The sequence below is a fragment of the Thunnus albacares genome, chromosome 7 (genome assembly GCF_914725855.1).
Source record: "Thunnus albacares chromosome 7, fThuAlb1.1, whole genome shotgun sequence".
NCBI classification, from domain to species: Eukaryota; Metazoa; Chordata; class Actinopteri; order Scombriformes; family Scombridae; genus Thunnus; species Thunnus albacares.
The window spans coordinates 799572-825944 of NC_058112.1; the positions used below are offsets into that span (position 1 = coordinate 799572).

Here is a 26373-nt window from a genome sequence, read left to right on the forward strand (position 1 = left end):
TTACAGCCAATAAGTGGAAACAATCAAATCCATCTGTAACCAATCAGCAGCACATAAACACAGCAATAACCATGGCAACAGCTGTACACCATCCAGCTGTGATGCAGAGAGAGAGGGAGAGAGAGAAAAGGAGAGAAAGATTCCAACATGGATTGAGCAAGAAAGAGAATGACATCTGGAAGTAGTTATACCTGCTGTGACCACAGGGAGGCAGCAAAGGACAGACACTCACCTCTCATATACACAGAAAACACATGCTGCAGTGATAATGAGAGAAGGTGAGTGGAGCAACAGTGTTATGGTTAGAGGTTCACCTCTCACTGCTGTAGACTTTGTAAAGGCTTTCACACTTACAGTCCAGACAGAAAGTATCTGGACAGTTACTCAGGTTTTGTTCTTCAAGCTCTGTGCTTCAGCACATTCAATTTGAAATAAAGTAATGGGTGCTACATTTAAGCGCCAAGTCTCTCAACACAAGATCTGTGTTTGGGATCATTTCAAATACTAAAGGCTTTTAACCTCTTAACATCCACTGGGTTGCCGGCGACCCACTTAATCCAGTTGTAAGCAGCTTAGCATCACACAGTAATGAGTAAAAGCAATTGGCACAATTTGGCCACTTGGAGAAGTTTTGGAGAGGTTCGGGGACACCAGTGGCACCGCAAACTAAAAACTCGCTCCGCTAAGGTTAGGCCTAAAGGTCTGGAACTTAATATAGGTGTGGTTGACAAGATGTGGAAGGTATGTGGTGACTTGCATAGTTCTGGCATAAAGCATGTCCTAGTTAATACATGCATTTTGGACTTACAGTTATCTGTTATAATTGTAAGTTATAACTTCGGTGAAAATTCCAAAAAAAAAGAGTGGATGTTAAGACGCTTTAGATATGTAACATTAAGTAATAATATTTTTAAATAAAGTATGTGAAATATGTTATATTATGTGTTGATATGCACATTTCTAAATGTCGGCAGATACAGAATTATTACACCTTAAATTATCTGTCTATTTACAAGTGAATTATACATCTGGATCAAGCTGTTTTGTTTTGATGTGCTATCTTTAGTTTAATTAATTTCTCATACTGTAACTTCTTTGATGTTAATGCCAAACTTTGTGCATTTACTCTTTTAAATGATTTTGGCATTTACCTTTAATGAAGAACATTCTGAATAAAATATTTTTATCTAAGTGAATAAAGTAGTATATTATCGTCTTCTGTCATCTCTACTGCATTTTCCTGTTTATTTACACTTCCTCCCCTCTCGGTCTCTGACATTACATCATGCAACTCAGCCAAAACACAACGTGGTGAGGTAATCCTGCCCCCACACACATACAAATATATTCACAGTAAGGTCCAGGCCCTAAGGTTCCCATATCTCTACATGTGACCCTGCTGGTCCGGGAGACAAGCTACTGCGTCACAAGCAGACATCGGAAAAGGATTTATATGGTTATATCTGTGATCTTTGCTTGGCCTGGCCTGGTTTTAACCTTGAAAGTCTCGGAGAGTACAGCTAACTCATGTTCAAGCTGCACAACTAACTGCCCCTTTGGGACAAATAAAGTAATTGATTGATTGATTAATCGTCTTGTAGTGACCTACAAGTTTGGCATATAGCTAGTGCTCTTATCTGGAATCTTATCTTCAGGCAAATTTCCATAGGTTTGCACTGCAGCCTGATTCGTTACCCACCTAGACTGCTCTGTGAGCGATGTTTTATTGTGCCAAAAGTTCACTTTTCCAAAAAACAAATGAGGAGGGAGAACATTTAACACTGTTGGTGTACTCCCTAGAGTGAGATACTTAGTTATGTCCACAGGTAGCACAGTGGAGGGATAACCACACAACAGATAAATGAGACTTGAAAGCAGCAACTGGAGAAAGGTCATAAGATCACAAAACAACATAATCTCAACTCAAACGTCCACTTATTAGCTTTTCCTGAGTTTACCACCACATCTACCATGACATGTGGTCAATAGGTAGTTATTCTTTTACAATTATAGATAATATTATATCATACACCACACTGTTTGATTTCATTTAACACTGTACATTAACAGATACACTATTTTTTATTCAAGTGTGGTGAGATCTTCAGATATAAAAAGCCAAAAATCCACAGAGGCAGATCTGTTGTACAAGATAACCTGCCCAATAAAAACATGATCCTTACCTTTACCTGTAGACAAGCCAATGTGATATCAACAAATGTTACTTATGGAATTATATATTATGTTTAAATTACTTTCAATGTCACTAGTAAATTACTGAAGGGCTTGCCTGGACACACCAATCAACTGATGAGAGAATCCCTGCAGGTCTAACAGCTTTAGTTCAACTCTGAATGGATCAAGTATATTTGTATGATAAGAAAATGGCCTTGTGTTTCAAACTGCATATGAACATCTGTTTTCTAAACGCTCTGTGTTAACTGTGTTCACACTCCATGGAATGAAGACTATTGGACAGAACAATTTCAAACAGGAATTTCACACATCAGGAAATATTTTGACCATAAATCTGTCTTCATACTGTGAATATTGTATTATTGTGTTCTAGTGGTTTGTGGTTTGTAGTCTAAGACATACAGAACGTCTAACACACGTTACCCTGAACAGAAACTCACGTGCAGAGTGTGTATGCTGTCTGAATCGTTCCTGGTCTGTTGAGGCTCTTCTTTTGCTGCTGGGAATGTTTCTGTGGAGAGGACAGAGAACATTACTTAATCAGATTATAAGAAGTATAACAATATGTGTTTGTCAGTAACTTTGTCATCCATGTTATGGTAAATGGACTGTACTTGTATAGTATAGTATAAGACTTTCTAGTCTTCCAACCACTCAAAACACTTTTTACACCAAGAATCACATTCACTCATTCATACCCAACCTGCCCATCAGAGGAAATCTAATCATTCACACACATTCACATACTGATGGCACAGCCATCAGGAGCAATTTGGTGCAAGTATCTTGCCCAAGGACACATCGACATACGGACTGGAGGAGCTGGGAATTGAACTGCTGATCTTCTGATTGGTGGACGACCTGCTCTACCTCCTGAGCCACAACCCCCCCTTATTGAAGACAAGATGCAATCAAATCTGTTCCTAAAACTCATATCAAAAATGTTTGCAGCAATCACACAATTACAAGCAGTGTTGCTTAGGGATGGGTGATACCAAACTTTTTTTAATTCGATATGATACAGATACTGATAATTTCTTAAATAGGTATGTGACTTTTCAAAATAATGGTCATAAAATCAAATCACATGACATATACCAGCCTTTAATAACAAATTTATTACGAAAGCAATTAAATAAAAATGTTTGTGCTATTAAGTGTAACACAAATGTCTTGTATTTTACAGAAGTACAGTACTATGATTACATAATAATAAAATGAATAAATAATTATAGCATTGATATGAATAAAATAAATTAAAAACAACAATATACAAAGTGCACATTTGCACAAATCTTATTGATTTTACTTAGATACTATTTAATTTGTTTAATACTAAAAACATAACCTCCACCACTTCTTTGGCAGAGGTAATAACTAATAATATGCTTTGCTTATCTGAAAACACTCCTGCAACGTCTTTTGTCAGACAAAGGGTGGTGCAGGAGACTTGGATGTATGGGCCTCTTCTTGTTTTGTTCAGCCTCCTTTTAACTTTCAGGGTGTGTTGTTTTTAAACGTTTGAAGAGGTTACTTGTGCTGCTGCTGTGTGGCACTCTGGCAACAAATAGTGCTGTATTTTTATCTACAGGTGAAAAGTAGCACCACACCATGCTATGTTTCCTTTTTGCCGTTCTCTCACAGGTTTGATGCGGAAGTGTGTGCACATTGCACAATCGCACATAGTGTGTGCGCTTGGTTCACATAGGTTTCCACAGTCATGTGACAAGGGATAGCTAAATATGTCAGGGCTGTTTATTGGCATACAAAAGTACTGAACATACATTTTCAAGTAATGCATTTTTCCGTCAATAAGATTTGAAGACTGATAGTAGCTTTAATGTCAACCGTGTGGGCATTGATTGACAGCTGTGATTGACAGCTGCTGCTCTCAGGGACTCGCACTGAATCAGATTTTTGTTCCAATATTTTGGTAAGTTAGATGTTACTTAATTATGATACCTGCCATGTTAGCATAATTTAGATAGGTGTGTTTCCAGAGCGTGAAAGGCTACACCCTGCACTCCTGATTTGGAAGGTTCTGGCTCCAAAAAGAAAAAAGATGGCGCCGAACATAAGCTGCAACTCTGGGCTTCAAATTGGCTCCACTGAAAACCAACAGGTGATGTCACAGCTTGCTACGTCCATCTTTATATATAGTCTATAGTTCCTGCCTTTATGGAAGGAGGTGATGTGATAACTGGCTTATTACATGCCAGGTGACATTAGACGCCTGCACAGTGCTGCTTTAAAGGTGCTTGAAGAATTGGAAGCACCATCCAGAACAGTGTAGTATCAAGAAAGGCACAGCAAGGCAAATTTGTGCTAGACAACAGACCTGCTGTGTCATCTTCTTGCTTTACTTATGTATGTAATGTTGTTGATTGTGTCTTTGGCTGTGAGTTCAGTCAAAACCCTTTAATGTGCACAGCAGTGCTGTGGTTGAAGAGATATAATGTAGATACTGACAGGAAGCTGCTGCACGGTTGGCCTGCTGATTTCTAAGTATATTGTATACTCCTTCCGAGTCCTATCTGAGTCGGAGACAGCCCTAGTACTCTTAGATGAGTCAGTAGAGTTTCGGGTTATAATAATTAGGGGGTAAAGTGGAAAGCTTCAACCTGACCCAGGCTTCTAGCCTGGAAAAAATGCTGGAACATTCTGAACATTCAGGCTGCCACTCTGGCTAGCTGTTGATTTATTGTAATTGTAACCTGCCTTGGTATCTATTCTCTGCTCACTGCAGTGGTTTTGACTACAGTGAGCATCAGATTCATTCGGTTGATAAACCTGAACAGAACTCCCTTAATCCTGGTCTATGATGTAATCATGGCTGCTAGCATCTCTGGTATCATCTTCACCAGCACCAACACTGCAGCACTACTGCTTTCTATTTGAATGAACTGTTTTGGCCACTAGTAGAGATTCAGATGGCAGAACAGTTTTGTATGACATATCGAATTCTTCATGTCCATCTGCCCATTAGTAACTTGTGAACTTGGTAATAGAAATTTGACAAAATAATCCAACTCACGGTCTGCTTACTAGCTTTTTCCTGACCAGTAAGTGAGTAAGTGTTTTGTTAAATTATGATTTCTGAGGTCAAGAATGAACTTTCATGTTTAACTTATAAGCAAACAGGGATGGAAAGTCCAAAAATCCCATGGACGAAATCGTAACAGCTACTGAGCTCACATGTCAACAGATCCATCTCCATGACAACTGAGCAAACTCCATCCACTGATGATGACCATAAGATACGGTTGAAGTCTCAGAAAAGAGCTAGAAAGTGGAACCTGAGTGGGGATTGTTTAGTCAAATCCATCAACCTTGTCTAGGAGAACCTTCATTTGAAGACTGCACTGTTTCCTCCTTTAGTATGGTTCATTTCAACAGGTGGAAACAATGACTTCAGGTCTTGAATGTTACCAAATGACTAAAAAATTACGATCTCTGACCACTTCCAAGAAAGCTGTGGTTCAATTCAATAGAGAGAGTTTTCCCTACAAACTAAATTCTACAACTTATTAGTATTTCAGCTACATTTACACTGCCATTGCAGATAAGGACAGGTTGAATCAATTGATCAGTCGATCAACTGATCAATCAATCAATCACGTCATTTGTCCCCAAGGGGTAACTGGTTGTGCAGCAGTGTAACACAACATAGGTTAACATAGGCATATTCAAATATGTTTATGGGATTAAAAGGTAATTCTGCTTTATTATGATATGGCTTTTACACAACATTTTGGACTTGAACAGAAGGCAAAGTGAATTTTAGACATGGCACAATTACATACAAAGTGTATGCAAAAATACAACAGAACGGAAAGATAGGAAAAATGCAAATTTGCCCAAGGTGGCGCAAACTGGCACAAATATGCGTCTGTGCGAGTTGAAAATTAAACTTGAGCGAAAAATCGCTTGTGTATCACGAGGCTTTATGGATGTACTTCATAAATGTACAGAGAGTAGAGGGGGAAAAGAACAGAGACTGTAGGAAAATAACAGAAAGAATCACAGTTTCTGTTGAGTTCTGAGTTCAGTCAGAGTTTGAGCTAAAAAAAAAACACACCCAGAAACACTCCAACAGACACAGTTGGTGTGTCCGTTGCTAGCTAGCTTGCAGTTAATGTACAGTTGTTATTTTGGCTGTTTGGGGCAAATAAACACAAATGGTCCAGTGGTCACACTTGCACGAGAAACGCAAGGAGAAAATGTATCAGTGGATTCACTGAGAGGAGAGTGGAGGACTAAATAAGTTTTAAAATCCATCAGTGATGCAGACTATGAAAGGACTGGTGCACCAGGTGCCAAATATCATCAAGCATTGTCTCTTCCTGTAAATGTCCTGTCATGTCAGAAAGAAGTTGAAAGGAACATGAACATAGAAGTCATCTCTGTCTGAATGACAAAAGCCAATACTTTAACAGATGGATGAAGCCAGAAATGTTACATATTCCATGTCTGAAAAGGGATCTAAACTACCAGTGTGCTCTACCTGTAACAATAGCATTATTTACTAGTCTGAACTGCAATCTCGATATCACAGTTTGTATGTAGTAGAGATGATGTGACAAGTACAATAACTTGTACCTCAATAAAAATGCCAAATGTTATTGACAAGATTAACAGTAATGAAGACAGGGTCAGATTGGCTCAACCACAGGACCTCGTTGCAGTGAGGCATCAGTGCTAACCACTGAAGCACAGCACCGTCCGTACAGGAGGGGGTGACAGACAAATAAGGGAAAGAGTGTGCGCGCACACACACACACACACACAAACATACACACAGCAGGTCAGTCACTGCGTCACAACTACAGTATTAGAAGATGACGATGTAGCTATGCATCACTGTCCGGGTATTAATTACACACACACACACACACACACACACACACACACACACACACACACACACACACACACACACACACACACACACAAGTATTCATTTTATTTTCTTGCAGTTTTAGTTTACTAGTTGGTCATAGTGGGTAACACTCCACACACACAAAACACATCCACACACTGACACACATACACACACCACAACCATTTCTCAGACTACCTCTAGTTTCGCTGTCCACTGTTAAGTCTTGATGACATCATGAGGTTGCCTGGATACCATGCCCCATTGCCCCATACAAACACTGGAGCAACATCAACAACTGTCTCTCTCTCTCTCACACACACACGAGCACGCACGCACGCACACGCACGCACACACACACACACACACACAAACGCAAACATTTTTCCACTGTGTCTCTTGGCTTCCCCCTATTCACTCTGAAAACAAAGCTACTATCTAACACTGTTAAAAATGGAGGGTGAAATAAATGAGTCACTAAATGTCAAACACAAAATACATGACTCACAGCCCTGACCTTAGCAAAATGACCCAACAAAGATCAATGAGATAGGAAAGATTAGGACTGTCAGAATCATTATTTGAATGAGGGCCATTTTCAAAATGCAAGAGAAACTTATATCATTAGAGTCCTAACAAGTTGTGGTGAATATTCCAGTCAATGACCACTGACATGACAAGTACCATCTGCAAATTTTGACATTAATTCCATGAGTTAGCCAAATAACAAATTCCACTCTTGACCTTTTCCAGGTTAATGCACTCTCTACAAGCAGGTGTTTTTACTATTTTTACTCAGCCAAAGAAGGTTTTAATGTTTGAAAAGACAGATAATAGACTCTCTCTTTGCTAACAGAGTGATCAATCTTTCTCTAGACGAACAATGTAGCTGATCGCATCACATCATATTCAGACTGGTAGCTAGCAGCTGGCTGGGGAGGTGATGAGTGAATGACAGACAGCTGGTGGGCAGTGAACTACTGACTTCCAATAAAGTTTGTTGTATCATTGTTACTTATCATGTTAAAAGTTCTGAATTTGGACAGCAGAGATTCAAGGCTCACCCTGTCTTTGAAGCTAATGTTAACATAAGCCTACGCAGGTTAAGTTCAGATGTGATACAACAGCAGTTGGTCATTATTATGCAGCTTTTATCATTCAAATGTAACATCATATTTTAGTGTCCTGTTGATTTGTGAAAGTGAATTGAATAGTGTTTAAAACATCACTAATGTAAGATTTTACTGAAGGTAAGCTAGACTGTTGATGTGTGAAGATGGCCATTTGATGTGTTTAGAGACAGAAAAACATAGTGTGTAGGGCTGATTAATGAAAGTGTATTATTAAGTTATTTACCTGTCTGGGATGTGTCTGCTGCAGTGACCATCTCTTTCTTTGTTTCCTCATCCCTTTTCATGTTATTCCTTTCTCTTTCCTTCCATCCATCCACTGTATCCAGAGTGTCTGAGTCTTTATCCAGGTCTTTGAACATGCTATCCTTATTATCCATAGCACCAGACTTATGATCTTTGCACTGGAACGAGCCACTGCCTGCATCAAGCTTCATGTCCAGTAATGAATGGGATGACTGGAATTTGCCTGTTTCCAGATTCACGGGGGGAGTAAGTTCCTCTGAACTGGAATCAGCCACGGGAGCCGAGTCTCGAGGGGTAACAGGGAGTGTTGAAAGCGGCAAAGTGGGAATCTCCCGTTCATATGGTGTGTGAACCTGCCCATCCAGATGCTGAATACTTTTGCACTTTTTCGCCTGCATGTCTGTAAAACTGTTTTCACATCTCTCACTCTCACTATGCCCTGCCTTTGACTTGTCTGAACTGTCCCTTTGTACCTGACCGCCTACCTCATTCTCAGCAGTTACAGATGCTATAGGGTAACTATCATTCTTATCATGTCCCTCATTCTTTTGAAAATGTGACTCTAACTCACTCTCTGCTTGTATCTCACTCTCTTTCCTACAAAGTGACTGATCTTGTGGCTCGCTATGCTCTCCTAGTTTGGGATTCTCCTCAGAATCAAGGCAGGATATGGCAGAAGCCTCTGGATGTTGTCCTGTGTCTATAACAGGACAAGGGAGCTGGCTCTTTTGTTGCAGCTGGATTCCTGTCAGCATATGACCTCGGCTGTCTACCTCAGTTATAATCATCTCATTAGCTTCTGGCAAAGATTTTATATTAACTTCCAATAGACTGTCTTCTTTGGGTAGGTCACTTAGCGAACATGTTAAGAATTTGTTTTTTTTAGTTTCTGTTTGAATTTCCTGTTTGTCAAGTTGTGGTAAACTAGAAGTTTCTGCAAGTGTTGACAGGTCAGGGTTAGCGTGTTCATTGCTAACTAGCTGTGGTGTTTGTGGGTGTTCTGTTTCAGTTTGACTCTGTAACTCTACGGAATGTGAATCTGTGGGTAGTCTAGTATTAGCCTGCTCTTCAGAGCTAACAGTAGGTTTAATGAGTAAATGTTGGCTCACAGTCTCAGCTGTATGTGAGTCAGCTAACAGTTGGCAGTTATCTTTGTCTTTGTTAATCAGCTGTGCAGTCATTTGTGTGGATTGAATAATGTTGAAAGTATTATCATTATCAGTTGGTGCATTAGCATCCAGTGGTAATGGTGGATCATTAGCTGCTGCTTTGCTAGCAGACTCCTTAATCTCTGACTGATTGTCTGCTAACTGTTGGTTCACTTCTATGCTAGCCAAAGCTGATGCTATAGCTACTGTAACCACTGCTACTGCTGTGGCGACCAGGTCTTCATTGTACTTCTGCTGTTCCTTCTCTCTGTCTATGGAAGGAAACTCCTCACCCTCCACCTTTTTCCCTTCATGTATGGAAAATAACTCAGTTCCATGCACCATCTCGTTGTCATTTCTCTTTCTTTCCTTACCCACTTCCTCATCATCCACCCACAACTCTTTTTTCTTTTCCTTTTTGTGCTGCTGATCTCTCAGCATCTCTGAGGCAAAACAATGCTCTAAATATTCCCTCATAGTTGTCTCAGCACTTCCTTCCCGTATTTGAAGTGGTGAAACATCCGCTGTGCCTTCAAATGGCAGACTCCGAGCTCCCACAAGGTGTGTTTGTCCCACAGCTTCTGTAGGTTGTTCAGATTCCATACATTCTGTGGGCTTTCCGTTGGGATCCACAGGTTGTACTGCTTTGTTGGAGTCCACAGATTGTACATGCTGTGTATTCTGTTCAGGAAATTCCACAAGAAATGAGTCCTCTGTGAATTCTGTGGGATCTGAATGTTTGACAGGAAGTTCCTCTGGACAGTTGGATTTCACCAAACCTGTCCAGTTCACAGATGCTACAGCTTTACCAGCAACGGTAAAATCCTCATTTTCAGCTGATAATGCCTTTGATTCCACATTATCCATTGTTTGTTGGTCCGGACTGGTAAGACCCTTTAATTTAATTTCTGCAGGGTCTAATAATTCAGTCCTCATTGGGTACACGGTTTCCACAATTTCTGTCTTTCTGTCCATTTCATTCAGTTCTGAAGCCGTGACCCTAGAATCTGGGTTAAGGTCATCAGGTCCAAGAAGGTTTGCGCTGTCCTCCTCTGATAATTCCCGTGAAGCTGGACCATCAGTCAGTTCTGTTTGTTCAAGCTCTGTTGAGCTAAATCCTGAAGTAGTATAACTGGATTCTGAATTTGTAACACAGTCAGGTCCATGAGTGCCCCTGGTCTGGCCCTCTGTCTGGCTGGGTAGATGCATGGCGTCCTTGTCAGCTTCCTCTCTCCGGGTTGGCTCAGGAGTCCTTGGAGACTGGACGTCTGCCCTTCCTGTTATATCCTTGGCTTCTGACGCTGTGTCTGACTGAGTATTCAGATTTGTTACTTGTTCTCTCTGTGCCTGTACCTCTATCTGGCTCTGAGACTCTATACTGGAGCTGGAGCTAAGCTTGGCCTCTGTGCCTCCTCTCTTCCCCCTCTTCTTCCTCCTTTTTTTTCGGCCCTTTGCTCCAATCTCCTCACTCTCCGGCTTCTCCTCTCCTCCCTCTTCAAGCTCTACTGTTTCAGAGCTCTTTCTGATGTATGTTGTCTCTCTGTTACTGACCTTCTCTCTGCCTCGCTCCTTCCACTCTGCCGCAACTTCCTCCTCTTGCTGTGATCCGTGTACTTCCCGTCTTTGTGCTCCAGGCCCATGTGACAGTACTGGCTGTGTTCCAACAGCATGTGGCTGACTAAGAGCTGCAGACAGTTGACGAGAACTAAGACCCTGTTCTAACAGCTGTGGAGCGCTAAGACCAGAAGCTTGGGCCGAGCTTAAATCGCATTCTTTCTGCTCTCTTGTTCCTTGCTCCAGCTGTTCAGTCTTTCTCTGATCCACTGTGTCAGCATCATACCAAACTGACAGGGAGTTCACCGCCTTTATATTTGAGTCTTCATTGGCACCCTGGTCTGAGTCATCCTGATACCATACAGTGTTTGCAACCATTTCTGGTCTGTGTGGAGGTGATTCCATTCTGCTCCCAGTCTGGCCTCCATCCCGCCACAGCACTCTGTGGGGTTTTCTTTGTGTGTCCAGGGACCTGGGGCTAGTCCTCCTGCCAGGTTGAGGACTCTTGTGTGTAGAGTCAGGTTGACTCGGGTCTCCTGGGTCTGGCTGGCTTTCTTGGGGATCCTGGGATTGTTCCTGGCCCATGGTTACTGAGCGGAGACAGAATTAGATTAAGGATTGCAACTCAACAAGTTAACAGCTGAGATCTGGAAACACTGCAACATCGCTACCGTACATGAAGTTCAACAGGTCAAGAAATACTAACAGTCAGATTAGACAGGTTTTAAACAAGCCAACAGTTTATCCACATTATCTAAGCCACTTTATTTGGAGGTCAAACTGAAAGTTAGTGCAGTTTATATATCATAAAAGCAGGGTGACGGTTCATATACTGTGATGGATGTTTACAATAGATCATCTGGGTGATAATTTTACTATTGACCTTCATATTCTCTTCCAAATTAATTTGAGTGACCTGGATGTTTGTTTACAACCTGTCTCATTTTCTCATAGTGTTTCTTGACCTGTGAGGCCCCAGTTTTGAAGTTGATGCAGCATTCCCAGATTTCAGCAAGTAAGTCAGTGAGTATTTAATTATTACTCATAGGAATGATTGCCAAATCCACAAAAATAAGACCAAATATCTAATCATATTACCAATGGATCACATGAATATCCAAAGTACTCTTAATGACAAACCCACAAAGAATCATCACTGATACTGCAATTCCCTTTGTTCTATGGAGAGTTTTAGTGTCTTTCAGCTCATTGTTTTGGTTTTATGGCCTTCAAACATTACTGTTTTAGTTCACTGTCATGGTTCTCATCAACCTGGTGTCCAGCAGCAGGCAGCTGTTTTGAGTGAAAAAACTCTGATAAACATTGGACATTACCTGCACAGCACCAATACTGTGTTGCTGTGTTTACAGCCTATTGCACTGCACCCTAGTGGCTCAAAAAATCATTTATGCAGCTTTAATTTTGCATTTAGTTTAGTTTAAATGACTAATCTGTTGTGTATGTGTTCATTCATTAAATTATTTGTTTCCTTTAAGTCATCACTATTCATTTTTCACTAAAGATAAACACTTTTGCATCTGAAGAGGACACAGAGAGTTGCTCTACATTAGAAAAAGTTACACTGAGTCACTCTTGGTTTCCATGTTACAGTGACACGAGCAGAAAAAGATCCCCCAGTGTGCTTGTGCCATCACTGCAAAACAATTTCCCCTCGGGCATAAGAAAGTTAATCAAAAACCAACAGTGACACAAGCAACACCAGTACGTCCAACTTAGTGTCATTTGGTGTCCCTGTACTCTGTCATTTTTCTGTCCAGTCAAACTATGTCCCAAATCATAAATTGATTTTTAATTATTTAGGTAAAAGAGCTTCCAATTACACTCTACAGTAAATATTATGTGGCATTATGTCTGGTTTGCAATTTAAAATAACCAAAAGAAACATAATTTTTAGACCTAAAAAAAGATTTACAACACACCCCATTCATTCAGTGAATCTAACACTGATCCACTCTTTCAGCACAGTAAAACTTACCTTTCCTTCCTGCAGCTGGTTCCAAAGCAGAGTGAGGATTAGTTTCATTTACTAGAAGATTGTCAGTGTCACCCTGCTCTGTCTCTGTCAGTGTTTCTGTCTCTATCACTCGGTCGGATATCAGCAGCTCAACTTCCCACTTCTGTCCTTCCTGTTTTTCTACAACAGTGGTGGTAGGCAAGGCAACAGCCTTCCTGTCAGTACAGTTCTCATCACCACCTGGTCCAGATGGGTTTATGGGTAACTGAGTCTCCTCTGTTCCAGGACTACATAGATTTTTTGTGGCTCTTGCCTCACCAATCACAGATCCCACCACTGGTTCTATCGGTGACTGCGTTTCCTCTGTTACACTTCCTGTTGTCTTTGGCTGTCTCTGTGCAGTTCCTTTACCAGCCTCTGGCGTGCCTCTGTTATTTCCTGGAGATTCTGTGGCACATCTTGTAGTTTTTGTAGTTCTCCTTTTGTTTTTCCTGCTACGTCCAGCATGAGAGATAGCAGTTGGTGTACCTTTCTGTTCTCCACCAGTTTCCTGGCTCTGACACAGAGTTCCAGTGGTACAGGGTGTCTGAGTAACAACAGCAGAGTCCCCCCCAAGCCGTCTCTTCTCCAATGATGAGGGACTTCCCTGTTCTTCCGTTATTGTGCTACAGTTTTCTATGGTTACCACAGCCAGGCCTGCACCCTCCTCGCTCTCCTGTTGGCTGTTAGAGCGGGGTTGCAGCTCCCAGTCAGGGCTGAACTGCTCATGATTGATGGAGAGGGATGTGGAGGCATGTTTCAGTGTGATAGTACCACCAAGATCTGAGATTCCCTGCAAGAAGGAGGAGAAATCCATATTAAATGGTGATGGAAAAATGTTATTTCACAACGAGCAACTGCCCAAACTGGACTACCTGACGAGGTAAAAACAGATATGTGATCTTAGCATTAAGAAAAGCTAAACTGCTACTAAATCTATTCATGCAAGATCACGTTGTAACCGTACGCATGTATGCACATGCAGAGATGAGGACAAAGGGGATCAAAGTTGTGAGTTGTGATGTGTATTTTAGGAATTCCTAATTAAAAAGTAAATGAAACAGATTCAGATTTTATTTACTCTAGACCACACATTGTGGTATGAAGTACTAACGTAAAAAAATACAGCAGTACAAATGCTAAACAACCAGAAGAGATCTATAGCACAGAATAAGTCACTCAAAAAGAGACAGGACATTACTCAAAAATGCACCTAGTTTACATACTATCCTTGGTTTATCTGTCTGCAATAATAATATAAGTTTAAACATAGATGGTTGGTTTACAAAATATTTTGGCAGATACTTATTTCTATTCTCAATGATGCTTGTGATTTTACACTCAAACAAAACATGATACTCATCCTCCAGACAGTTATTATTACATGAATTAGAAAACCTTTTATTCCTTTCCAGACCTTTGTATTTTCCTGTTATTTTAGGAATTTTGCTATTAGAAACTTGGAAATTACAAATAGCCTGGCCCAGTTCCTATTTTCACAAAGTAGATACTTTTCAAACCTAAAGTCCTCTTTAAAGTCACAATATAAATCACATGATGACATACTCTGAAGCTCATAGTGCCACTTCTGTAAAAACTGATCTTTTAACCTCTGCTCAACTGCAAGCTTCATCTATTTAATATGATCACATCTCTGATCCAACCAAATGTAGAAGAAACCATATTCATCTTATATCTGCTGGACAGATGTAATCCATGGTGATACATACGTTCCGGTGATAAAAGAGTTTAATAAACAATTATACATTGCCCAGCTGAGCTTTGTTTCCTTCTCCTTCAACAAACTCCGCCAGTAACCAATAATTCTCTTTTTCATACCAATACATAGTGGATATCTTCCTAATTCCCTATATATCATTTTATTACAAGCTGACATTTTAACTTTTAATGTGTACTTAGGGGATTTCAGATGTAACCTTTCTAAAATGGCCGTCTTCTCTCTCGTTTATGCTCAACTTCCATTTCCTACAAAAATAACACATTTGATCGGTCGCTTTTTGAAGTCCCTCTTTTGTTGTGGCCATAATGATAGTGTCACCTGCATACATTAATACCATGAGTTTAATAGAACTATCTGTCTTGGCGTCACCACATCTAGCTGGCTCACATCCATTTTGTACCAAATATTCCTCATGATCATTTATAAATAATGCAAATAATAGTGGGGATACGTTTTCACCCTGTCTGACCCCAGTCAAGCTCAGAAAAACTCAGATTTGGCTCTTTTAACAAAAACACAGAACTTCATATAGTTATATATGCTCACAATTACATTAAACAATCTACTATACATGATCAACCACATCTGTCTGGTTTTCCTTCAAAATACTATTATCTTCACAAAACTTGTACAAACTTACATTCAGTATATTAGTAAAAAGCTTGCTAAAAACAATGCTCAATATCCCCATTCCTCTTATACAGCACCAGCCACTCAGATTTGCTGCCCCCAGCTGGCAGCCAGCTGGCCATATCCATTCATTCAATTCAGATAACCATGGATCTGTATGGGCCCTGTCATGGACCGGTCGGCTATTCTAGGCGGCTGCATCTGTTGATTGAAACAATAAGGCCATTTGCCCAACTTTTACTGATTATCCCTGAGATCATGTTGAACAATTTAACATAAACAGGTAAGAAGGTACAAGCTGTACTCTTAATATATTCATTCAAAACTCTGTCTATACCATCAGCATCACCACTCTTAAGGGTAACTATACCTTTTGCAATTTTCTCCTCAGCCTTCAGTGCTTCAGTAGCAAATATATGATCACTACTGACGTCCTCTGTTAACTCATCCCTTTGGGGTTCACTATCCACCAGTGCTCATAGAAGTCTTTCAAATGGACGAGACATTCTTTATCCTTATTATTGTCAGCCAACATATCCCAGTATAGCTTTTTTTTACTCTGCCTAATATAAAGGGGGAACCAATCATGTAGTCAATCACAGTATTATCAGTTGAAGTAATTTTTCCTTCATATTTATCTTCCTCGCATCTGCAATTTAAGATACAATGGGCAAGGTTTTTGCACATATCTAAAAGAGCTGTGCCATAGCTGCCGTAGTCTCTAGATGTATCCATTGACTTTCTCCTCAAAAATATTTGAGCCTGTTCCAGTTTTTTGGCAGTACACAAATTTTTTCCAATATGCTAGGGCAGCTGTGGCTCAGGAGGTAGAACGAGTCGTCCACTAATTGGAAGATCAGTGGTTCTATTTCCGGCTCCTCCAGTCTGCATGTCGAAGTGTCCTTGGGCAAGATACTGAACCCCTGTATGTATGTGTATGAATGTGTGTGAATGGTTAGTTCCCCCTGAAGGGCAGGTTGGGACCTTGCATGGTAGCCCCTGTACCCATTCAGCGTATGAATGTGTGTGAATGGGTGAATGTGACACATAGTGTAAAAGAGCTTTGAGTGGTCGGAAGACTAGAAAGGCGCTATACAAGTACAGTCCATTTACCATTTGCTCATTCACATCCATTTCATCTTTCATGTACTTATCCATAACCAAATCTTCTCTTTCTTTGGTGTGCACATTTATGTCCCCACAGATGAGAACATAGTTGGTATCAATAGAAAGGTCAAGGATAGCTTGTGTTAGATCATCAAACATATCAACATTAGAGTATCTTCTCTTGTATGGCAGGATATCAGTTGCCATGAGCACCAAGTCTTTCTCATAGTTCAGTATATTTCTATTGATTTGTACACATATACAAGCATCACTATGGACTATTTTCTGCACACATTTATCCCCGATAGCATTACTTACTGCGATTATGACTTCACCTGATCACCAATTTGTAAGATTTTATCGATCCTTGATAAACACTTGGAAGCCCATGAAATTACATTTTTCAGTCAAGTCTGGAATGTCTGTCTGTTTTTGTCTCACTGAAGCATAAGACATCGTATTTCTTACATATTTCAAGGAAATCTGGGATTTCTAGTTAACTTCTTATGCCACACACATTTAGGAAAATTATCCGCAGATTCTGACACCATTGGTCTTCTATTTGTACTCGGGGCCTGTCCTTGAAGTCAATTCCAAAAACTTTGTGGTCAACATCATTGTATCCTATCAGGAAGAAGTCATTCGGGTTGTTGATGGCAATGTATTTACCATCCTTCTTGCAAATGACTTTGCCATCTCTGATGAATGTGTATGTGCATTTCTCCTCAGCATATTTAAACATACCTCAAATTAGTGTGGTCCTCACAGATGAACGCTTTCAGTACATGTTGTTTTCCTTCAGCTTCCTCTTATTCATCATAAAGTCAATCTTCTTTCTTCTGCCAGTCTGACTATCACTGGATGGTTCTTACCCTGTTTCCTTGCACCACCCGGCCTAGGTGCTGTTGACATATCCTGCTCCTTAACATCCAAACCGGCAGCCTCAGCAAGTCTGCACACTCTCTCTATCAGCCAGTCCTCACTCTCTTCACCATCCCACTCCTCCTCGATACTGTTGATTCTGACATTTTCCTTCTGGCTGTACTGTTTGAGCTAATCCTCTTTGCATTCCAGAATATTGTTATTGATCTTTTGCTTGTCAACAGATAAGTCCAGTTGTTTCTGGACAGCCTTGACAATAGCAGGTACCGCTGCCTTGATGGTAATCAGCACTATTTTGGTTAGATCTTTGGTAAAGAAGTTGGACAAATTTGAGTCCGTTTGACCTCAACTGCTGCCATTATGTCTGCATGCATAGTGTCCTCTTTACTCTCACCTCTCATGCTCGTTATGATAATTTCATCCTCATCACTTGTCTCATAATGATTAGATAGGAAAACTCCTGTAGAGGCACAACTCTTTTTCTTTGTCTTACCGTTATTCATGAGCGGAACGTCCACTTACAAGCGAGATGGGCTGGTCACAGCATGAACATAGGTCAAGTGTTTTTTGCTGACAGCAATCTCATTCTCGTATTGAGCACAGTGGTCATCCAACTTCTCTCTTGGCTTTTCAGTGACAACCTCATCCACGAAACCCGTTTTAGAACATTGTCTGCTTGTAGTAGGCTTCTCTGTCAACAAGCTGGAGCTGAGGTTGCTTCACCTGTTCAAAGCCTTGTCAAAAGCCTCCAAACAGGCAATTATATTAACTGTATTAAGAGTATTTTACATTTAATGTTTACTGAGGTTAAGCACCTATGACAAAGTACAACTTAGCAAATTTTAGACATATTACAAACTGTCTCTGTTTGGATGCAGCCAAGATATTTATGCATGCTATGATTCTTTCCCATATGTCTTATTGCATCACATGTTGAGGGCAGGCTGGAGAAACAGCCATAAAACCTCCTTATACAAACAAACTCTAAAAACTCTGGACAAAAAGCCAATGCATTTCCATCACTGTAGGGTACTGGAGAAATACAATTTACTGAGCTTTGACAATTTTAGATTATTCTCAAATTTGTACCTAGTTCATAAAATTTTAAATGGTTTCGCCCCTCCTCTACTATGTGACTTTGTGTACACTCGCTCAGAAAGTTCTATTAGATCCTCCAGAATATCCTCTACACAAGATTGTACCATACCATTTTGTCGCACTGCATTTGGGCAGTCAGCTTTCTGTGTGAGCTGAGGGCATTCCACAATTCAGTGGAATGCCCTACCTGATGATATGAAGAACTGTAGTTCTATCAATACATTCAAGACCAGACTGAAACGTGTACTAAAGACCAATCAGCTGTGTGATTACTGTTCACCTTCATTTACACTTCAGTAAGTGGTTTGGATAATATGGTTAAACTGACAATTTCACTCTGTTGTAAAGCTGTGTCTACTCCCATCCCTATATGTAAGCAATAAAGCTGTGAATAAAGTGTTACAACTGATAGAAGGCAAAAATCACAAACACATAGCACAATAGGAATGTCCAGAGTTTTCAAATACATTATGTAATACACAAGCCTAACAGTAATGTAACAGCTCCACTGTAGAAAACAATGCAATGTCTTCCTTCATTAGGCTTCGCATCAGAAATATCTTTCTGTAAGAACATCATTCCTCTCAGCAGGGGTTCTGTTGTGAAATGTTGCTTTCCTTTGTCTGATTTTGAGCTAAAGGAAACCTAGTCAAACAAGTAACATGTCGAGGCTGTCAGCTCACCTTTTTGTCTCTGTGAAGCTGAATGAGTCTTCTCAGCTCTGCCACCTCATCTTGTAAACGACAGCCTCCACTGCTCTCTGTTCCTGCGTCCCCCTCCCTCTGCTTCAGGCTGGAGAATGTTAGGGTGTAGGTACCAAGATTTGAGTGGTGCTGAAACACTCGGCCCCCTGGGTAAAAGTGCAGCTGATCCTTTGGTTCCACCTGGATATCTGAGGACGTCTCATATCTGAGATGAAACAGACATATGTCTATCTGAGCAACACAAGGAAATATCAAACATATAACAAAACCAAGCTGTACTTACAACAATTTTCTGTCTTTTATCGGTCACACACACAAACCTGTCCATTGAACTCACTCTCTTGTCCTTTCAATCACGTTTGAGAAAATAAATAAATAAATAAATAAACACTAGTGAATAAGTAATTTAAAGAAATGCATGTCCAAGATTCTTACCTGTCTGCCTAGTGTAAGAGCAAATAATTAACACTGTGGCTGTGAGTTTGATTTTCTTTCAAGGAACTGAAGTTAAAAACAGTTGTCTTACCAAACTGAAAGAGTCACGATATATACTAAATAAGTAAAAAGTCAGAACAAATATATACCAAAAGACAAGGCAAGCACACAACACCCAACATGTGTGACACACACAGCTCTATGTGGTGGATGACATCACATCACTCATCTAGACTTTGTAACCACGCCCTCCCCAAATCCTCCCACACCACTAGGATCAGCTGAGCTGCCAATCAACACACTAAAACTTATTGTTCTCAGAATGCCTCTTACAGTTCATCTGCATGCAGCCATTTAAGAGCTCCTTCAGCATCAAAGTGCACAAAGATTCAACTACTGACATATATGCTCCTTTTATCTCTGACAGCAGAACACGACATTGCGTGTCTTCGTAACAGCTATTTTGTACATATTTATCTGACAACTGTTGACATGATGCTGACTGTTAAGCTGACACACACCAGTGGTTTCTCTGTTACTTACATAATTAGTAACTGTCAAAAGAAAGTGCTAGACTGTGTACTGGACAGATATTAGCACTCACACACACACACATTCCAACAGAGTGATGTCTGTTGTAAATTGGTTTATCTTCATAGTGACAGCATTAACGCTGTTACTGTTTCTCCTAGATTGTCCTGTCAGCCAACTTAGTTTTTAATTGATTAGAACATAGAATGGATTGCCAGTGAGTTGTTGCCTCGGATCCATGACATGACACTGTTTGGATGTTAACATCATGAAAAGAACAGAGGACAGGTTTTCAGTTTATGGCCTGGAGATAAGAGAAAAATGATTAAGGCAATAAAGGTGGAGGTTTGGTACAATTTTAGGCGGGGGTTATTTTTGTAGTGTGTACATGGTTTCTCACTTTTACCTGGTGCAACGATCTAGCTGACGGGGACCTAGCTGCAGACATAAACCATGGAGGCAATGTGACCTCTGGGGCAGATGTCATTGGATGGGGAAAAACGGAAGGAGATAAATTGGAAGACTTTTAGAAGACTTTTAAGTGCAAATGACTTTGTTTTGGAGTTTGTTAAAATTGGTGAACATGTAGATATTCTCATAGTTCTGACCTACTGAGTAGCAGTGACTGTTTGTAAAGGTCTATATGATTGAATTCACCTTCACTCTGCTAAATAAGAATACTTTAGGTTAAAGATCTCAAGTAACTACCTTTAACAATAGAATAGAATAATATATCTATATCCATTCAAAGAATACATAAGACTCAGATTTAATTTATTTGATGACTTTTAAGAGTAGGCTAAAAACTTTCCTTTTTGATAAAGCTTACAGTTAGGGCCGACCAAGCTCGCCTTGGATCAGCCCTTAGTTATGCTGCTATAGGCCTAGAATGCTTCTCATGATGCAATGAGCTCCTCTCTCCTCCATCTGTATGTATTCATATACCATTACTGCATGTTACTAACTTGACTTCTTCCCTAGAGTTCTTTGTGCTTTCTCATCTGCAGGAAATCCCAGGGACTGCGCTGCCATGGGGATGTCCTTCTCCTGCCGTTGCTGCTGTTTGTTGTTGCTAGTCATGTATCTACTGTTGTTGTTCTGCTTCTCTGTGCCCCCCCACCCTTCTTACCCAAAAGCAGATGGCCACCCACCTAAAGCTGGGTTCTGCTCGAGGTTTCTTCCCATTAAAGGGGACTTTTTCCTTACCGCTGTCGCCAATTGTTGCTCATGGGGGAATTGTTGGGTCTAACCCTAAATTAAACAGTATGGTCTAGACCTGCTCTATGTGAAAAGTGCCCTGAGATGACTTTTGTTGTGATTTAGGGCTATATAAATAACATTGAATTGATTATTAGAAAACTGCCATTTCAGTGAATCTGAACATCAAAACGCTTGTTCTAAAGCTGTAGATTTATCGAGAACATGTGGTCAGATGATTGGCTTCATTCTAAAGGAAATAAATGTGGAGTATTTTACATTTAAGAACATCCTTTATGGGATAATTGTGGAGTAGAAAGTATCCCATGCATCATCATCATCATCATGAGAATAGATAAAATTATAAAATGGTAACCTATTCATAACTCTGGTGATCCTCTGACTTTTCATCTGGCACCATCATCAGATCAAAATTTCATTTTCTCCAATACTTTGGTTTATGATTAAATACGAGCAAAACTAATGAAATTTTCCATCAGCTCAGCTGTACTTTGTGTTTAGTGCTAATTAACAAATATTAGAATGGCACACGAAACTAAAATAATGTACATGGTAAACATTATACCTACTAAACATGTTAGCATTGTTACTGTGAGCATGTTAGCATTCAGCCTCACAGAACTGCTGGACTCTGTAGACTCTTAGTCTTGTTCTTAAAGATCCCCTCCAGATATGTTTTAAGATGTACAGTTAAATTATATTGTTAAAATCCTTGGCATTACATCTAGCCCTCCCTCATTAATATCCCAGAATGTATGAACATGCAAATATTTTTCATTTCAGAAATTTAACTGCTGAAGACAAGATACCTCCTACTTCACTGTAAAATCCATTCTCACTGGAGGCTTCAAGTTTCCACATCACACTTGTGTAAGTTGAATATTGGACCAGTACTGGCTTCCAAATGATTTGTGATCATGCTTGTAGGCCCAGCCCCTATAATAGGATAGTGGAGGGGAACTTTAACTGGTCAACACTAACTAGTTGGTGATCTCTCTTCTCTTCCCTGATGAAGAGCAAATTTGGGTTCAAAACTGCAATAATGTAAAACTGATTTCAAAAGAGAGCATTCTACAGTGCTGCAAGTCATTGGGAAGCATAAATCATCTACCCACTTTTTGACTCTGGACAAGACAGATCAGAATCAATATCGTCTTTATTGGCCAAGCATGTTTACGCATACAAGGAATTTACCTCCGGTTTAGTGGCTCTCAATGTAGTTACACACAACACAACAATCTTCAGAAAGATACACAAGGAATGAAAGGTGAAAGCATTTCTGTGAACTGTAAACAGGATACAAGCAGTGCAAAGTAGCGAAGAGTGCAAGGAGTGCTGAGATAAAATATTAAATGGTAAAAAAAAGACAGAATGCAGGGGGTTATATAGAGTATATAAAGCCTGTTCAAATATACAGTAATGAATGAAATGTTTTCCATATTTTGTATTTTAAACAAATATGTATAATTTGTAGGTGTAGTGGGTATTATAGTGTGGCAGGGTTACTGTCAATGATATCAATATGTATGCGCACTAAGAATATCTTCAGCAGTGATGAAAGTGCAGAAAAAAGCTACATATGCAGGGCAGAGTTATTAGACAATATACAGGGAAAATTAAATAATGATAAATAATGATAGGAATTTCTGCAATAACAACAGGTTTCCTTGTTTCACAGAAAAACATAACTTTTAAGATTTGACTGTGACCCACACCCTCCCTGTCTGTGTTATGGCTCTCTGACTTTCTCTCTGTGTCTGACACTTTAACAGCTGTGTGTGTGTAACAGCATTGTTCTGTGAAGGATTGGTTCGTGGGCTAAGCTTCGACTCTGCTGACACTCATCTCCTCTCTCTATTTATCTGTCCTTACAAGCCTCCACCCCTTTTTTTCCCTTTTCCTTCTCCGACGGGGGGAAAGGACTGACTCAGTGCCTGTGATGTCATCACCATAAAAAAATATGAGGGGAGGAGGAGAACAAGGAACAGTGAAAAGTTATAATCCCTTCTGCCTATGAGAAGTTGACTCACTATCTCTACCACTAGATTAACACATACACCTCAAGAAACACCTTTTAGAGTTGCTTTACAGGTATTTCTTAAATAAGCTTTGGGCTAACAGTACAGCACAGTGCAGTTTGCAAGCACTAAATTACTTTCCTTTTCATCCTGTAAAATGTGAGAGAGCGACATTTTCTCATTATATGTGGATGTAAATACCTAATAGGAGTGGGCAGTATGGCCCTAAAATAATATCATGATATTTCTGGGTATTTCTGTGATAATGATATTCTTGATGATATGAGAAAATACTTGAGATTTTTAGGCGGGATTTTTGGCTCTCCTCGTATTCAACCAGGTGCTTCTGCTTGAGGTGGTGAAATAAGTTTGTTGTACTGCCCCCTTTTGTTGTTACAGTCTTCTTGCACTTACATATTACAGTCGTTTGTTGTACATCTTTTGTAACCAAACCACTTCCACACTACTGAAGTCGCTCCCCTTTTTGGAACTAACTCCACCGCGAAGCTGGTAGCAATGTTACTTTTGCTTTCAGCCATGCTTGTTGTTGCTGTGCGTAATGGTATGATGTCATTATGTCAACAAGTTGGAATATTGCCATTATCACGATAGGATTTTTTTTTTTAATCATATTAAAAATTATACCGTTACTATGGTGAAGACACCAGCTAAAGCTGTAACCTATATTCTATGCTATATTCAGTTTAACATTATATAGTACTGAAGATTGGTGGTTACTTGTAAAACTGTACATTGAACTGTAAAGAAAATAATTTGTGTATGTATTATAAACTCGATCAGCCATAAACTGTGCAGTAAACAGAATTAGAAGCTTTGCGATTGGTTGAATATGGCAGTCTTTATCCGCCTGCCGGAAATGTTTTCCTCACTGTGACTGTGCTAAGGTTTTCTCTTAATGATATCTTTAACATTTCTCAACACAAAACACCAACGTGTCCTTAGTAACTCAGTAATAGGATATGTTTATCTTAAGGCCATCAGTCATAATTATTTCTCCTTCGATTCTGAGAAATAAAGTTTTTTTTGGTCAGGTTTTAATAGCAGGAGGCTAGGGAAGAGCATTGTGTTGTGGGCGGATGTGGTGCGTTCGACTCCTGCTCTGGGTTGTCTGCTGTCGGTGGGCTTCATTCCATTTCAAATTGCCGCCGTCCGCCGCAACCTGAATCTAAACACCAATATCTGTGTTAAGAAAAGGTGTTTTATAGCCTGTGATTGTGAAATGTGAAGTTGCTAGTTTAATTTTATATTTCCAAGAATATGTGGCTGAGTATATTTAATATAAAATCCTCTTTCTTAAAAAATAGTCTTCCTAAATTAATATTGAGCCACGTCATCCAATAAAGCACTTAAACATTGTACGTTGGATACACCATTGTTGGTGTGTGTGTGTGTGTGTGTGTGCATAAACGGGATGAACACGGGGATATAAAAATGGACTTTACATTTCACATCCCTCATTTAATCCCTGAACTTGTCACTTTCATATATTTCATCAAGCTGGACTTTAGATTCTGTGCATAGCATTCAACCTCTATTGTTACATACTGTAATTATTTATTAATTATTTATGTTTAATTTATTCTTGTCACCTTCATATATTTCATACACTTATTTTCTTTTTCCATACCACAGTCCATATTTCCTTTGTAGTTGATATGTCATTTAAACTTTTACATCCCATTTCAAAAATATTACTATTCCATTCTGTAAATAGAGTTTAAAAGTTCAATTTAATTTTAATACTTTAACTTTATTTCATTATTATTCTTATTATTACGGTAATCTTCATTGAGTGAATGTATATTATGTTTGTTTAGTTTGTCAGTTATTACGGAGATTCTTGCAGGTTCTCTATCGTTGCTATGGTGGTTGCTATGAAGGCTGCTATCATAAAGCCATGTAGTTGTAACTGTTTGATGATGTTCTTTCAATAAAACAGATTTTACAGCGCACCAGGGATGAATTGAATTTGGATCTCGAATTTACGTTTTTTTTGCGATTGGCTAAGGCATTTGAGGAGGGGGGAAGGGGGGTGTGGGTCAATTGGGTATGGGGCGGGAGGGTTATTATAGTCTACAGCCATTGTTGCTTCAGTATCGATCAGCTCATAACAACTCAAATCTGCACATTTTACAGAAACCTGCGTCCTTACACTCTGTTCTATCAAGAAAAGTATCTTTACTGCTGTGATGATTGATTTTTCATTGTTGGTTGTGCAGGGAAATACATTTGGTTGTGAATGTGGTTCATAAATGGCACATAAATCGGCAGGTGAACCCATAGCTGCCAGAACATGATTTCAGTTGGAGGTGCAAGATTGCTGACTATTAAATACTTCCTCCCCAAAAAATGTTTATTTATAAAGAGTTTATTAAATACCTGCAGAGATGCGACCGCAGCAGAAACAATAAGTGCATCTCCCCATTGAGAGAGACTCTGTACGCATTTACTCATGAGACACAGCAGCCTAACTTCATTAATTATCTGGATCTAATGTATCAGGATCTAATGTTAATTAATGTTCTGTGTTCTCCTACACATCCAAAAGGTCACACACAAAGTCCAGGTTCACAAAGTTTGGAGTAAAGCAGCGTCCTCCTGATAAATCCTGAGCTTCATCAGAGCTGGCTAAATACAATACTTCAGAAGCTAAAAGTTTGATTCCGTGGTTCATATATTGATGTCTAAACTGTGTTGACGAATTGTTTGTTTAAATATCATAATATAAATGCCCTTTATGAAATTAAGACTGTGTAGTGTGTTAGTATACTGTACAGGTCTGTCAGAAAATATAACAGTGCTGCTAATTCTCAAACAGTTT

General features: G+C 39.6%; 1 protein-coding gene across 5 annotated transcripts in view; it reads right to left on the bottom strand.

The window, feature by feature from the left end:
* akap13 (A-kinase anchoring protein 13) overlaps positions 1–26373 on the bottom strand; it is a 170299-nt gene that overhangs the window by 80619 nt on the left and 63307 nt on the right. For all 5 annotated transcript variants that reach the window (XM_044357341.1, XM_044357342.1, XM_044357339.1 and 2 more), the window contains exons 8-11: positions 19309–19534; positions 13150–13960; positions 8432–11743; positions 2637–2707 (exon numbers count right to left, since the gene is read on the bottom strand). In XM_044357341.1, the coding sequence (XP_044213276.1) occupies positions 2637–2707; positions 8432–11743; positions 13150–13960; positions 19309–19534 (4420 nt within the window). The remainder of the gene's footprint in view (positions 1–2636; positions 2708–8431; positions 11744–13149; positions 13961–19308; positions 19535–26373) is intronic.